The following is a 17,717-nucleotide window of genomic DNA, read 5'->3' as shown; positions in this document are numbered from 1 at the left end:
GAATGGCAACCCACTCCAGTATTCTTACCTGGAGAATCCCTGTGGACAGAGGAGCCTGGCAGGCCACAGTTCATGGGGTCGCAAGAGTCAGACACAACTGAGCGACTAACACTTTCACTTTCTTTCCCCGGAATTAAAGGAAAGTGAAAGTCGCTCAGTTAAGTTGGACTCTTTGCAACCCCATGGCCTATACAGTCCATGGAATTCACCAGGCCAGAATACTGGAGTGGTTAACCTTGCCCTTCCTCCAGGAGATCTTCCCAACCCAGGGATTGAACCCAGGTTTCCTGCATTGCATGAGGATTCTTTACCATCTGAGCCACAAGGGAAGCCCTGAATTAAAGGCGACAGAAGTAAATGCATTTATCTTAATGTGAACACTGATAAACATCTGAATCCAAGAAGGCTGAAGACTTCCTAGATATTAACTAAGATTTGGTTATTTGATTCTAATCAATGCTATTAGACAGAAAATCTGGCATGAAATAAATTGCAAAACTGTGATACTTTCTTAAGTAAAGTTAGAATTTCTTGAATTGATAAAAGTGTTAATTAACACATTTTTCATTTTCTTGACAACCTTTACTCTTGGCCTTTTGTATGCTATTTGCTTTTTCAAATTGTTAGAGACTTTTGATATATTTACTGAATTTCTGTTGTTTTGCCAAAAAATCAATTTTGTTACTGAAGGACTATTTTCTTTGTAATGTGTATTTGTTTTATTTCAGAGACTTATTAAGTTCTCATTTCTTTTATAAGGAATGGTATTCTCACCTTCATGTCTAAATGGAATTTGTAGGAATAGAATATTCTAAAAAGGCAGTCTGCTGCATTGTGAGATTAAAGGCAATGGCTGGTCTGAATAGTCATATCATTTTACTATGACTTCAGAGACCAGCTTCACGGGAGATGGTCTCTTCCTTGTCAGCTGGACATGATCAGGCTTCTGGACTCTTCTGCTCCCCTCTCATGTGCATACTCCCTCTTTCCAATAACAAGGCTCTTCCCTGTTCTTCCCTTTAACTGTGGCAGTCCCTAGTGTTCCCTTTATCCTCTTCCTATTAATACATTTTCTACTCTGTAATCATAACCATTATCAGAACTATCAAAGCTCCACCGAAATCTTTAGGCAAAGTGGATTCCTGTGGTATGGTGTCCCTTGTTACGTCACTTTACATTTCATAGCATTCCGTAAGTTAGACATCACCCCTCTAACTGCAATTAGGGACTAAAGCTTTTTGGTACTTTCAAGGAAATGTTAAAGATTAACTCAAATAATAATAATGACAATAAAAAGGTAATTTTTTATATTATGAAAGAGTTTGTTCTTAATCATTTAGTCATATTAGTTCTTCTAATACATTTAAAATGATAATTTAATATAAGAAGCCATTTTTATTATATTGCTTAGGAGTGAAACAGTGGTAAAGAATCTGCCTGCAATCCAGGAGCCCTGGGTTTGATCCCTGGGTTGGGAAAATCCCCTGGAGGAGGAAATGGCAACCCACTCCAGTATTCTTGCCTGAAGAATCCCATGAATGGAGGAGCCTGGCGGGCTACAGTCCATGGGGTCACAAAGAGTTGGACATGACTGAAGTGATTTAGCAGCACCAGCCTAATATATATCACTCATAAAAAATTGGAAAGATAATACTTAACAGTGCATTAATGCAATTTGAAATTATAGCTCTAAAATAAAAAACAATAGGAAAAAGCCATATAACTTGAGGTTTTTGCATTTCTCAATATACAGTTCAACATTTTATTTAGTATAGGATTGGTTCAATAAATATCATAAATTAATAATCTCACATTATATTTTGGGACTAAACCAATAATTTTGATTCTTTATTAATGTGGTTTTTAATTGTTGTATGATTTATTCAGCAGTATTTCTGTTGATGTAGTCATTATTTATTGCATGCACGAGAAATCTGATAAAAACCTAAAAGGAAAAAAATAAAGCTGAACAACTATTGTCCTATAGAAAATCACATTTTATAAAAATTAAAGTTTCCATCCTCCAGGTAATGAATACATTATTATGAAAATTGTATACCCAGTACATATGCATTAGCATTTCTTATCCATTTCTTTATGTTGTATCAGACAGTAAATAATGTATTTGCTCTTCGAAAAAATTCATTTAACACCTAAATTTGTATACCACCAAAGAATATCATATTCCATTTTCCAAAACTGACTTTTCCTGATATCAGCATGTTATGTTACAGGATAATGAATATGCAGTTTGTTCTTTCAGAGATCAATTTTATACTGATAACTTATCAAAATGCAACCAAAATAAATAATCAACAAAGTTCTAAAATATGTTTTAATTACATAGTTGCTTTCCAAATGGCATTATTGGTAAAGAATCCACCTGCCAATGCAGGAGACATAAGAGAGGTGGGTTTGATCTTCCCAGGGAAGATCTCCTGGAGGAGGAGTTGGCATCCCGTTCCAATATTCTCGCCTGGAGAATCCCATGAACTGAGGAGCCTGCTGGGCTACAGACCATAGGTTAACAAAGAGTTAGACACAACTGAGCATCTGAGCACTGAGCACATCTATATAATTCTAAATAATAGTGATTTTCTCTCCATAGGTTTTTCCAAACACACTGACTTTTTATTAAAGTACATACACTGAGCTAATTATATCCTATGTTTTTACATAAAGTCCAAAAAATGCATTGTGATACAGTTGGCCTCTGTCTACTCTAGAAATGGTGAAACTTATTCCAAGAGTAGCACAGCTGATCATAAAGTTGCTGGGTTTTAGGCAAATGGAAGTAGAGCTGAGAATCTTCACAGACTCCTGAGAGACAAGCTAGTGTTAAGATTGGGCAAACCCCACTGAAAATACTGTATCTTAGAGATATAGTATCTAAAAATGTTAAAAATCTTAGAATTTTGTATTTTAGAGATATAACAGGTAGTTAAACAACTCCAAAAATCAAAACTGATGATAAGAATTTGAAGGGTTTGCAACCTTGTAATGTTAAACAAATTAATTTTCATTACTCACAGAGGACCCACTGCCCATTATTCTTAGATATCTTGTGCCTTTTGATTAAAAAAGTCATTGCCTTTATCTTGGAATGCTTCTTTTCTTTTTTTCTCAGATGACACGAGAACAATACATACTAGCAACACAACACAATAACCTGCCAAGGGCTGAGAATGCACAACTTTACCCAGTGGGAATTTATGGATGGCGAAAGAGGTGCTTGTACTTCTTTGTCCTTCTGCTGTTGGTTACCATGATAGTTAACTTAGCCATGACCATTTGGATTTTGAAAGTGATGAACTTCACTGTGGTAAGTACCACCATGATTTAATAACTATTGCTTTGGTTCAAGGAAGATACAGCTTTATTAGTTTTTAATTGAAAGTTATTCATCTTAATCTTTACAAGTTTGTCTGGGAATTTTGAAGACTGTCATATATTTTATGACTGCATTCAATATGTAATTATAATACACATATATTACTACCTGCCATTTGAGTGTGGAGGGTGTAGAGCATGAGACAGCATAGTATATTGATTTATTAGGACATTAGAAAACTTGTAATTGATCAGCATGAATTGCTTGCTAAACCTGGGAATCTAAGAAATGAGTCTGCTTTTAGAAACAATATTTCACATTAAAACTAATATTGTAAATCATAAGTTCCTTGGAAATACTTTATATACCACTCTATATTTGCTTTTTAGATAATATAATGCATGGTCAAATCTAAACCTTGGAATTTTCCTGGGCTGCATGGAACAATGTCTGTAATTATCATCAGATGGGAATCTTACCTTATCAGATATCATGGTATCTTATTTTATCAGATACCATCTTTTATGGTAAATAAAAGATAAACTAGGAATTAAATTGCTATCTTATGAAAATTAATAATTAGCCAAACCATTGTATAATCCACAGATGAATTTTGCCTGAGTCTTGACTGTGAACAGTAAACCTCTGAGGATGTCTAATCTGTTTCTCAGATAAGGCAAAATTAGCTGTTTCTACAAAGTCTAGTTTAGCCCATTTCATGTTTACTGGCTAAATTCTTAAATTTCTCTACTCTGCCTTTAAACTATTCTGCCTTTGCTTGGAGACTTCAGATATCTTCACATCCAAGCAGGTATCTTTCTTTGCTGACCAAATTGCTATTATTCTTTAGAACTCTGCATCCTCAGGGGTGCAGGTAAAGCTGGCTATTTAACTTCACTGATCTTCCTATGTGGGGCTGCCTTAAAAAAAAAAAAAAAATTCTGCTGTGTATTGATTTAGCAAGAGTAGTTTCTTTCTGACTTCACTAATACCTAATTCTAACGAAATAGAATCTCAAAGGAGAAAATGAGTTCAGCATCTGTCCACAGTGTAGGGCACTGGGGTTGTGTGCAGTAGGAGCCTGGGGGCAGGTAGCCTAAGCTTCCAAAGAGGAAACAGTAGAACTGTGCAAATCATGATAAAGCAGCATATGCTCACGAAGAAAAAAGAGCTGAGCAAAGGTTTCCATTTTTTTCCAATACAATGCACATTTTGAAAGGTGTGCCTCCAAGAAAAGAAATGAAAGACAAAGAGATGGGCAGGATTCAACGTGTTTTAGGACTGGAGAAAATAACTGCTTCTTAGATGTGGATGCAAGTTCAGTGTTGCTCATCAAGGCCTGTGAGCCTGTGGGTGGGCTAAAAGTAGAGTTGGAGGCTACTAGCAGAATGACAGCTTTATGAGGCTCTGGTAACACATTTGAACCATTATTTTGCCTCAGGAGTTGGCTCATCCCGTACCCACCCTCCTCCTCCAGGGAAAAAAAAAAACCTTGTGAGTATTTGACACTCACCAGCTCTACCTGTAGTCTTTTTGTTCTTCTGAGCTCTTCTCCTACGTTTACTTAATCATGTCTGGGCTTCATTTACAATTCATATATCACACAGAAGGGACAATGTATACACCCCTGCAGATTTTTTTATGCTCTCTCTCTTTTTTTTTTTTAGTTTATTTTTTTATTGAAGGATGATTGCTTTACAGAATTTTGTTGTTTTCTGTCATACCTCAACATGAATCAGCCATAGGTATACATATATCTCCTCCCTTTTGAAACTCCCTCCCATCTCCCTCCATCCTACCCCTCTATATTGACACAGAGCCCTTGTTTGAGTTTCCTGGGCCATACAGCAAATTCCCATTGGCTATCTATTTTATATATGGTAATATAAGTTTCAATGTTACTCTTTCCATACATCTCACCCTCTCCTCCCAGTTGCTGATGGCAACTTCTTCAATATCATTATTCTTTAAAACTGTTTATTTTTCTTAAAGAGAGGAAGAGTAGAATTTTCTCCAAGTCTTACAGTTTTAAGCATTCTTTTTCTTCATTAAAAGACATCTTTTAAAAGTTCATGAAAAATAGGATCAACTTTCTCACCCTAGGGAATCTTGATTCTATGCAGTGACCAAGCTACAGGAATTTTGAGATGTACATTTCTGAAGCATGTTTAAATTAATTAAGGAAATAGACTTAAATGAGTAATTACATGGCTTCATGCATCAGCCTCCTAATACCTTGACACATGCTGAGGCCAAGGCTGGTAAGCCATTCAAGGAAAATAATTGAAACAGTCATCTCTATCCTCAGGATCCACACAGGCCGTCTCTGTTACCTATGGAGCTATTTAATTTGAACCCCAGCTGGCCAAAATGTAAATGTCAACATATTCCTTGGGATAATGAAAAGGAGTCTATTTCTATAGGAGTCTTGGCTTTTATTTTATACATATCTTTCTTGTTTCTTAAATCACATTTTATTTTTTATAATTTAAACAGAAGGCCATTCTTCCTTTAGCTATGTAAGCTATTTATGTATATCTGAAATAAATGGAAATATAAGGTTGTAATTCTTGTATCAAGGTAATTTTTGTAAAGTAACATACTCTATTCATACAGTGACTCATAATGGTTTAGAAAAAATCCAAATTACTAAAGTAATTGCAGATTTTAGCAGTCCTGAATGCTATACATTAGATTAAGTTATATGTACTTGAAAAGTGAAATAATTTGTAATCATCTAACATTAGATCAGTAAAAAAAAAATCAATTTAATGTTTTCACTAGTACATTAGGACTATATCTATTTCTAGCATGAATACCAAAAACCACTTGCCTTACTATAGTAAGGAGTAGTAAATGGTGTGTAAGTTGTTTGGGGAGTGTTATTGATCTGCACAAAATGTATTTCACTTTCATTATAACTGTTGCCTTCCAATACATGAAAATATGTGGCTGTTAACATCTTTTATTTGAGCAAACTGGGCATGCTATTGCTATCAAAATATTGTGTTTTCAGCACAGCAAGTGTAGCTGCCAACCTGTTTTATGATGCATCTTGGAGTCCATCATTATGGCCAGTATTACACATGATCTCTATGGTTGATATGACCTTATTCTGTTTCTCATTTTGTGGAAAATAATATCACTTCGCTATTGAGATACCCAGCTGCAGAGAATCAAGACAAAGGAAATGACTTTATACTACAGGGTGAGAAACTGAGGAGTGATATAAACCATAATTTCCTGGCTATGAGAGTTGATAAGTGTAGGCATGAGTTGAAGGGAGAGATTTTAAAACATCATTCTCTAAAGATCAGTATAACCCAATTATATGCTTTTGTTGTTGCTGTTTGGTTGCTTTTTATTATCCTTGTGATTCAATATAATGGACTAATCCAGCAGACCTGTCAAACCAGGCATTCTGCCCAGGCATTAGTCTTTTCTTGGTTTAAGTGTTCACAAAAGTGAATTAGCTCTATATTTGAAAGTTGAAAATGAATATAATAATGAAGTATCCTTTTTAGTCACGAGAGTACTGAGTAAAAGTTGGTGGCATCCAACTGCAATTTAATTTGATTAGACACATTAACTAGCCAGCAAAAGGAAGCATGGAAACGTTAAGTGCCATTTACGGAGTGAAGATGAAGAGGAAAGTCATGAATGTTGTGACTGAAAAGTCAAGAGTACCCAGATGTGGAGAATAATGGAAACAATCAGTTAGTTGAATAAATTAGAAAAAAAAAATTCTTAGGGACTTGTTTGATGAGTGGGATGAATGTTGGATGAACAGAAATCCCAGAAAAGAACCTGAAACATTTTTAGTTCAATCACCCCTATGTTTCTAGCGTTCTCTCTACACCATTCCCTCCATTTGGTCACTGGGTATCTGCTCAAACCCTCCTTGGGATGATAAACAAACCATCCCATTAAATGACTGGGTAGCTTTTTTTTTTTTCTTTAGCCATGGACTTTATTGTTTGAATATTTGCAATTATTATTCTATACACAAACATTAATTTCTTACAAAACTCTGTATTCCATATTGCTAGGTCACTTCACTCTTCATTTTATGTCACATTTCCATCAAGAACTATTTCCCCAAATCACAATCTGCCTGATTGTGTGTTGTTGTTGTTCAGTTGCTAAGTTGTGTACAACTCTGCGATGCTGTAGACTAGCCCACCATGCTCATCTGTCCATGAGATTTTCCAGGCAAGAATACTGGAGTGGGTTGCCATTTCCTTCTCCAGTGTTTTGTTGTTATTTGATATCTTGATATCTTGTTGCAATCTCCCTGTCTATAACTCTAATCACAGGATCCTAATTCCTTTCTTTGGATCTGACAGTAATTTATCAATTAATTTATCAAGACCACAGTATGTTCCAGTACACACACACACACACACACACACACATAAATACACAAATAGACACACACACACATATATACACGAATACATATATACATACACACTTACACATATATACTCTTATTCACATAGAGAGGGAAATGTCAACCCACTCCAGTATTCTTGCCTGGGAAATCCCATGGACAGAGGAGCCTGATGGCTACAGTCCATGGGGTTGCAGTGAGTCAAATATGACTGAGCATATAGTCACATACACATATAAACATCAAGGATAGATAGATCCTGGATCATATTGTATTTTAATATCTAAAAATGCAAATATGTGAGAGACATTCTTATGCAATCCCTTTGGTTTCTTTAGTTGCCACATACTTTTTTTTTCATTTCAAATATTTTATTTATTATCTATTTAAAAGTATATATTTAGAAGATGATCGACCTTTTTATATCTTTCTGTTTATGGCTGTTGGCTGTGGAGTCGCTATCTTTTATCATACATTCTTTTCTTTTATTGTACCTTTCTATAGTTGACATTGCATACAATGCTATATTTAAATTTCCACTTACTGACTTTTTAAAGCTAAATTTCTTTAATGTCAATTTTGGGGAAATATGAAATACTGTATTTTTTCTGAGTCTTAAATCCTGTGCTCCTTCTAATATTTTAGTAAATGACACAGCACATAACCCCATCTCACCCTTGTGACTATTTATTCATACTTTTTCTTCCTCATTAACCAAGTGATATTTTATCCATAGCCATTTGCCGTCTACCTGAGATGGCTAAAGTATGTTGCAACATGCCATCATTTGCTAGTGTGTCCATCTAAAAACTTGCTCCTCCCAGTTTTCTTCATTTCACTTTCTAATAGAACCGTTACTTTGGGATGAACTTTTTCTTCTCCATGTATCCAGCCAGTTCTTATATTTATAAAAGTTGTGTCCTCATCCTAAATGCATTTTGTTTCCTAGCCAGAACCTATGGATATGGATAGACTTACATGAAGCCCGGGCTTCCCAGGTGGCACCAGTGGTAAAGAATCTACCTGCCAGTGTAGGAGACGTAAGAGACGTGGGTTCCATAGCTGGGCTGGGAAGATCCCCTGCGGGAGGGCATGGCAACCCAGTGGGTTGCTGCAGTCCACAGAGTTGCAAAGAATCAGACACGACTGAAGTGACTTAGTATACATGCACATGTGAAGCTTAAATGTGAAATAGCCACATTTCATTCATTCTTAACTGCTTGTTTATCCTCACGTTGGTGTGTTTATTACAAAATGGTTTCTTTTTATATGACCTTGTTTATTGTCTGTTACCCTCTCCACAGATGGAATGTAAGTTCCATGAGGCCTAGGGTTTTGATGCTTTTTCCCCGACTGTATTCCCAAGGCAGAGGATGATGCCCTCCAGATGATTAGCCCTTCCTAAGTGTTTGTGGGTAAATATCCATCTTTAATGTTACCTGCACTGAAAGGCTACTAGCTCTTCATTTCACTAAGGTTTGTGCCTTTCCATAGGCCCACCTTGACGTGGGAAAGATTGAGATAAAACCACCAATTACCCCTGTTGCTTAAGGTCTCATAAGCACAGGGAATGCTTCCTGATCTATGCAGTGGTTTTTATTTACTTCTACATTGAAAAAGCAGTTTTGTATTCTGAATACCAAGTTTAATGATTCCCGGTAGCACCTGCACTTAAGACCTAACATATTCCAGGAAAGCAGGCCCAAACTTGATTACCTACATCAGTAGTACAGAGAGCTGCCATTATTAACACTTTTATTTATTTAATGTAAAATATATTCTTACCCCCAAAATATATACACTATGTATATAAGGCACAAATAGTAATATTGATAACAATAATAAATGTTGAAATGAACACCTGTGCCACATCCCTTAGCTGGAAAAATAAACTTTACCAATATCTCCTAACTCTATCTATATAGGACCACAAGTTTTTTTTTTCTTACTTTATTTAGTTCATGTGAGTGCATGTATGTGTGTAAACCTCAAACACTATTGTTTTTAAGCCAACAATCTATTTGTGAGGTTTATTCCTGTTAATGTTTATTCCTACAGTTTATTTATTATTTATTTCATTATTAATAGAACTGACTTATTTATCAATTTTCCTTCTGAGTTGTTTCCTAAGTATTTTTGTTGTTTAATTTGCTCTCACAAACAGTGATGCTCAGAACATTTTTGTATAAGTGTGATTGCACGTGTACAAGAGTTTCTCTAGGTTCTAGAGTTTCGAGTGGATGTCTAGAAATATTGGCTTTTAATGTCAAATTTTATCCCTAAAGTTATGGGATCAGTTGATACCACCACTGGCAACCTATAAGGGTTTCTTTTGTTCTCCTTTTTAAAATTTTTTAACACCAATTTTGTATTGGGGTATAGACAATTAACAATGTCGTGGTTCTCTTGTTCTCCTTAACAATAACAGAGAGCTGCCAGCTAAGCTAAACTGCTGCCTCTTAAGCCAGAAATCTGACAGCCAGCTGTCTCATGTAGATCCTGTTTATTAGTTGGTTTGTTTATTAATTTAGGTATCCATTTCTGGCAGATTTATCCGTATGTGTGTTTTTAGTCATATATCTTATCTCTGTAGTGTTGTTTTCATTATATAATTATGGTTCAACTAAATAGGTACTGTCTCCTCCACTGGCTTTCCCAAAGTCCCATAATGTAGGAATCCCTCAAGGAGCAGAATCAGGTCTTAGTATCTCATTTATCCTCTTATCTTCTCCAGGCACACAGTAGGTAATACATTTTGGTTGACCACTTATAATTTTTAAAGGTCTAGATTCACTTTCAGTAGAGGAAGCCTCAAATTTAACGTCTTGATTTTTCCACTAGTTCTTTCGGTAAAACTGCTTCAGATGCTGCTGAGTGTCGATTTTCATGTGCGGGCCTTTTTTGTTTTCCGCCTAAATTTCACCCTCACTTACTACCAGAATGGCATTGCTCAAGTCCTTTCACGTCATTCAGTCAAGCTGATCAGCCTCTCCTGATAAGAAGACATGCAGAGCACACTTTCTCCCAGAGTCCCAAAGCACTTAGGTAAGATAGTTTTTCAGTGAAATGATAGTCCTTTGAAGTTCCAATTACTAGCTCTTTACTGACTCCATCAGTAATAACTACAGTAAAATCTCAGTCTTTTTTCTTTTCATGAAGAAGAAAAAAAAAGCTTGGATTTTTTTATGTAAAATGCTCATTTCTGCACTATCCTACTTCATCTTTCTTGAGGCCAGGTCTATTGGTAATTAAGACTGGCAAGTACTTGTAATTTACCACCAAACCGCAGACCCTCTGTGTCATCACTTATTACAATCCCTCTAGAAAAAGTAATTGGAACCTCATGTGTGAGAAAAAGAGAACTGTGTTTCCTGACTTCCAGCCTCTCTTGGGAAGGTACCTGCTACTATGAAGCCTCAGCCTGCCCACCACAATCAACACACCTTCCTTAACAGTCTCTTCATTTAACAGTTGAAATCAAGGGCATATGGAGATTTTTCTAGAGAAATCTGTTGACCCAACATGGTCTCATATTTAGGATATTAGTGATTTCCTGAATTTATTTTTATTTAAAAAATATAAGATACAGCACACAAAATAAGCCCCCAGTGATTATAAACTAGTCTCCAGTTACTGAAAAAAGATGAAAGGGATGAATAACAGGAGAAAGTAGAAAAGGGGAGGAATTTTATTCAAATGGTCCACAGGGCAAAAGCAGGGATGTGGGTTTTTATTTGCATTTCTCACAGAATAGTTATAAAAAATAGACTCAGAATCAGACTTTAAAAACTTCTGAAGCTCATGCTCTTTATAGCCAAGCTTTATTCCTTTCAAAAACCTACAGATATATCACCATCTGCTTTGTGTATGCAACAATTTAAGAACATAACATGAGTTCATTTCTATAATCACAATTATTATATAACCAGGGAAATAGCTTGAGTCTCTACCACACGTTGGTAAGATATTTTCCCATAGAAAATTGGTGTCAATAGCAAAGTACCTCAGATTGCTGGTATTTCCAAAAACACCTCTCATCGTCCATCAAGCAATGGTTAAAAGAATGAACTTGGGACCAGACCTTTGCATCCAAATTCTGATTTTGCTGCTGATTAGCTATATTAGAGTCAATAAATTATTTAAATGTGGCTCAGTTTCCTACCCTGTAGAATGGGTGCAATGTTATTTTTATTAGATTGTTGTAAACATCAAAACAATGAAAATAATGGAAGTTCTTCAGAAGTGCCTGTCATATCCTAACAGCTAAGGACTTCACCATTATTATAATTATTACTCATATTTCTGCTATTCTTACTTCAGTTATCCCATACATTATCTGAATTAATGATTCTATTAACATTGAGCATAACACAGTACTAGAAGCATAAAAGGATCCAAAAACACAGGTATTAACAAATAAATAGTGTTTATAATCTTGTTTTTACTAATGATATGCATAAAGGTTAAGAGCATGAGCTTTGAGACAGCCTGATTCCCATTCTAACTCTAGTACTACTGCTCAGAAGGATGGTCTTGTGTGAGTCACTTAACTTCTCTAACTCCAGTTTCTTCATCTGCAAAATGGTCAATTAGTGTTAACCCACAGAGATATTAGAAGTAGTGAGTGAACTCGTACAAAACTGCTTACCATAGAGCCTCAGAGTAACTACTCAGTGCCAGCTATGTGCAATGACAAACATTATTTCCATGCCTTATTAGTTATTCAAAATGAGCTATTTTATAGTGTACATTTTATCAAAGAAATGTTTTATTTCCTTGGCATGATGGAAGGATAATAAAGACTTCTTTTGAAATTCTAATTTCATGCTGTTATATAAAAACTTTACCCAAAACTTTTAAGAGGAACAATTCAGCTGTTAAACATTATCATGATTTGGATGACACCAGGATGTTTAGTTTGAAAACTAGCATTACCTGAAAGAAACCCTACTGTCCTGTCTGAATGAAGTGTTAGTCTCTCAGTCGTGTCCAACTCTTTGTGACCCCATGAACTATAGCCCACCAGGTTCATTTCTCCATGGAATTTTCCAGCCAAAAATACTGGAGTGGGTAGCCATTCCCTTCTCCAGGAGATCTTCTTGACCCAGGGATAGAATCTGGGTCTCCTGCATTGCAGGCAGATTCTTTACTGTCTGAGCCACCAGGGAAGCCATGTCTGAATGAGGGAGCTCATTTTCCAGAGTGAGCTAATTTCATTTTGAACTATTTGGACAAATATAACACTTAAAAACTGACTGGATGATAGAGTGAGATTTCTGTTCCTTATCCTAAACGCTCTGAGTTTCTTTAATGTTCAGAGTTTTAAATGATTACCTGATTGATACTGCATTCTGAATTATTTTTGTAACACCCTTAATTATAACCCTTAGGCTATAATCTTTAGATCTGAGAGTGATGTTGGAGATGCCCTGCAGCCTGTATTTATTTAGCATCTGATTTGTATTCACCCAGATTATATGCTTTATAGATGAGACCTTATTGAATTTCACAACACTGCAAAGTAAATATTATATCCCCTTTGGCAGTTGAAGATCCATAGGTAAGGGAAATTAGATAAATTTCCCAAGGTCACACTGATGAGCAAGGTTAGAAGCTGGGTTCTACAGTTTTAAAGTTCATGCTCTTTCTGGCACCGTTCATTGCATTAATGTTAACAAAATTCAGTTAAAATTAAATTAATTCCAAATTCTTCATTTAATAATTTACTTTCCTGTCTACTTTAGTGCATTCACACAATACAAATAGATGTATAAGTAAGACATCATTGCTTTTTAAGTACATTTAAAATTTGTTAGGCAAAAGATACTCAATCACCAGAACTATTTTAATTTAAGGGGGAAATGTACCTAATCTCTCATAGTCAGTAATTAGAACAGTGAAAACTCCTCTGTAAGTTCCAGACATGACTATACTTTTGAGTTTGGCAAAGCAAGTGTTCGTTTTAATTTCTGAATAGAGTGATGATGCTTATTAATGGCACTTTTATAAAAGGGACAATGATATTCATAAAGGTTATTTTATCCCTGTGACTCCAATCTAGTCTTTGCCCTCATTAAACTGTATTTTGCTGAGAAGTAACTAATTGCTCATGATGAAAGACCATTCGGAAGGTGATTTAGGATCATAGCTTTGGTCCACTTTTCTGAGCTGCCATTTCCATTTTCCCAATTAAATCCTCCATATGTGAATCAAGGCGCCCACTCCAAGCCAAGGTGAAGGGGGGTGCATAATTTCTGTGGCATGACGACCACTCCATGGGGGAGTGCCAGCAGTGGGAGCCCGCCTGCTGGAAAACCATCCGGTCTGTTCCACCCCTCAATGTGGTGTGTGTGGATTTATTACAGAATTTATGAGAGTGAATGGTACAGTTAATGTTGCAAGACTGCTTCCATTATAACCCTCTGTTTGTACCTCCTCATAATTTTCTGACAAATTGTCCCTCTCAGATGAAGTCTTTCATGCTTAGTCTTATCCTAGCAGTACATTTTCTTTCCTTGCCTTTATAAAGAAAAATGTAGCCTTTTTTTTTTTATCCAAGTTCAAACAAGTACCAAGCAGCCATTCCTTTTAGTGAATTAAAGTACAACAGAGACATAAGGTAAACCGTGAGCTTTGCATAGCATGTGCTAAATTAAATACAGTTACATTAGAACGCCAGGCATTTTGCAGGAGAAAATAAAGAATTGAGAAAACGAGTCATTGAATAAAAAGTTATAGAAAGAACGGACTTGTTAGTTCATATGTTTATTAGAGTGTATGTGAAGTGAAGTGAATTGAAGTCACTCAGTCGCATCCGACTCTTTGAGCTCCCATGGACTGTAGTCTACCAGGCTTCTCTGTTCATGGGATTTTCCAGGCAAGAGTATGGGAGTGGGGTGCCATTTCCTTCTCCAGGGGATCTTCCTGACCAAGGGATTGAACCCGGGTCGCCTGCATTGGGGGCGGACGCTTTACCGTCTGAGGGAAGCTCACTAGAGTGTAAAACAGTATATAAAGATGGAAAGAACTTTCATTCAGTGCCTCTTTTACACTGAGAAGCTGGAAGTTCAGAAAGATAAAAGCACTTGCCCATGTGGGTCACTTGCAGCCAGACTCTGAAATATGTTAGACCACACTGAACTTGAGGTAGTAAGTGCATGTGTGCTTGTTTTCACGAACAGTAGCATATAGTATGACCTACGTAAGTTGACTAATTTAGTAGGAAATTCAGGGGGAAATTTAAGTTTTAAAATGAAACAGTGCTATTTATCTTAAGGGTTAATATTTTGCTATTTTGTAAGAAGAAAAGCAACCATTTGATTTTCAAAAGCATAATTGTAATGTCATATTTCTTATTTCCAAGTATATATATTGTTTAAATAAAAGTCATCTTTTGGGCAGGAATTCATATGAATTTATTAATAATTTCACTATTGACCTTCTTGTTAGTTTGTAAACTCATTCCCAGATCAAAAAAATGTTAGCAATGTGTAATAAATTAATACTACTGATACAGCATACTAGTACAATTTATTATAAGCAATTTAGTTTGCTAAGTAATTTGATATTTAGTTTTAAATATTTCCAGAAATTCATCATTAAAGCACCTTTGCAAATAATTACAGTTTCAGAAAATGTTTGTATCTGCTGATGGCTGTCACCTTTGGGCTAGCTGACTTCTTCCTTCACAAAGCATGCATGATGGTTCATAATATAGCTTCAACAGTGTTCAACTGTATTTCAACTTCTCTTATAAGTTCTACTGAATAATGTCATTGGAGAATTACTGTATATATCTGTTCTCTTGCAAATCACATATTTCTGCTATTTTAAATTTTGTGTATTTCTGAGTTTAAGAAATTTTGAAACAGGCTAATCCTCTGTTATCTTTCATATCCCCTTTTTTCTTCTTGATCTAGGGGTTAACTTAAACTAATCTAAAAAAGCACTGGACATTTGTTAAAAGTCTTCATATAAACTGACCAAGATTATCTCTTGATAATAGTTTTAGGTTTAGTTGGAGGAGGGAAGTATAAAACCTAAATATCAGCGTGACCCACATATTGTATGTGTATGTGCACTCATTATAAAGAAGTGTTTATTTTCAATGTTCATTAATGTCCAAAATGTGTGATTACTAAGGAGCAATGCAAATTGCTTAAATGATGTTTGAAACCTCTGTATATCTCCACTATAATATGCATTTTAATCTCACTTCTGGCGAGTTGCAATTATATGAATTGAATTCTGTTTTTCTGTTTTTTTCTGATACGCTTCAGTCCTGATTGATGACTTAAAAGTGATATTAACACTTTATATTTCTCTAAGAGATCTGGTTAGTGAGCTGCAAAAACCTCAAAATATTCAGATTTGCACCAGAGAAACTTATAAATTTATTCAAAATATGTAAATACATAGGTACTTCAGTTCAGTGGCTCATCAGGTTCAACTCTTTGCAACCCCACGCACTGCAGCACACCAGGCTTCCCTGTCCATCTCCAGCTTCCAAAGCTTACTCAAACTTATGTCCATCAATTCAGTGATGCCATCTGAGGGTCCATCTCACCCTCTGTCATCCCCTTCTCCTCCTGCCTTCAATCTTTCCCGGCATCGGAGTCTTTTCTAATGAGTCAGTTCTTCGCATCAATGGCCAAAGTATTGGAGTTTCAGCTTCAGCATCAGTCCTTCCAATGAATATTCAGGACTGATTTCTTTTAGGATTGACTGGTTTGGCCTCCTTGCAGTCCAAGGAACTCTCAAGAGTCTTCTCCAACCCCACAGTTCAAAAGCATCAATTATTTGGCATTCAGCTTTCTTTATAGTCCGACTCTCACATCCATACATGACTACTGGAAAGGCATAGCTTTGACTAGATGGACCTTTGTTGGCAAAGTAATGTCTCCGCTTTTCAATATGCTGTCTAGGTACTTAAAGAAACAGAAATTGGTGTTACTAAAGAAGGAAAGTATTCATGCCACAGTTTGTTAGGGTGCTTTGGTTTATCTTACATAATATGACACTCCTATGAGATTCATATTATTATCTCTACTTTAAAATAAAAAACTTTCCCCAAATTCACGTAATTAAAAAGTGACGGAGTAATATTTTAATGTTTGCTTATCTAACTCAGCAAGCCAAATTTGCTCTACCTACTTATGAATCATTCTACTGTCAATGTTATTGACACATCAGTTTCAGTTCAGTTGCTCAGTCGTGTCTGACTCTTTGTGACCCCATGGACTGCAGCACACCAGACCTACCTGCCCATCACCAACTCCCTGAGCTCACTCAAACTCATGTCCATTGAGTCAGTGATGCCATCCAACCATCTCATCCTCTGTTGTCCCCATCTCCTCCCTCCTTCAATCTTTCCCAGCATCTGGGTCTTTTCAAATGAGTCAGCTCTTCGCATCAGGTGGCCAAAGTATTGGAGTTTCAGCTTCAGCATCAGTCCTTCCAGTGAATATTCAGGACTGATTTCCTTTAGGACTGACTGGTTGGATCTCCTTGCAGTCTGAGGGACTATCAAGAGTCTTCTCCAACATCACAGTTCAAAAGCATCAATTCTTTGGTGCTCAGCTTTATTTATAGTCCAACTCTCACATCCATACGTGACTACAGGAAAAACCATAGCCTTGACTAGAGGGACCTTTGTTGGCAAAGTAATGTCTCTGCTTTTTAACATGCTGTCTAGGCTGGTCATAACTTTTCTTCCAAGGAGTAAGTGTCTTTTAATTTCATGTCTGCACTTCACCATCTGCAGTGATTTTGGAGCCCCAAAAAACAAAGTCAGCCACGGTTTCCACTGTTTCCCCATCTATTTGCCATTAAGTGATGGGACCAGATGCCATGATCTTAGTTTTCTGAATGTTGAGCTTTAAGCAAAAATTTTCACTCTCCTCTTTCATTTTCATCAAGAGGCTCTTTAGTTCTTCACTTTCTGCCATAAGGGTGGTGTCATCTGCATATCTGAGGTTATTGATATTTCTCTTG

General features: G+C 36.1%; 1 protein-coding gene across 1 annotated transcript in view; it reads left to right on the top strand.

Annotated features, from left to right (window-relative positions):
- Positions 1-3,127: 3,127 nt before the first annotated feature.
- The window catches only part of SGCZ (sarcoglycan zeta), a 420,835-nt gene continuing 406,245 nt past the window's right edge, over positions 3,128-17,717 (top strand). The window contains exon 1 of the mRNA XM_044937898.2: positions 3,128-3,322. Coding sequence (XP_044793833.1) covers positions 3,128-3,322 — 195 coding nt within the window. The remainder of the gene's footprint in view (positions 3,323-17,717) is intronic.

This window comes from Bubalus bubalis, chromosome 1, assembly GCF_019923935.1.
Source record: "Bubalus bubalis isolate 160015118507 breed Murrah chromosome 1, NDDB_SH_1, whole genome shotgun sequence".
Taxonomy (NCBI): Eukaryota; Metazoa; Chordata; class Mammalia; order Artiodactyla; family Bovidae; genus Bubalus; species Bubalus bubalis.
This window is presented reverse-complemented; position numbering and strand designations above follow the sequence as displayed.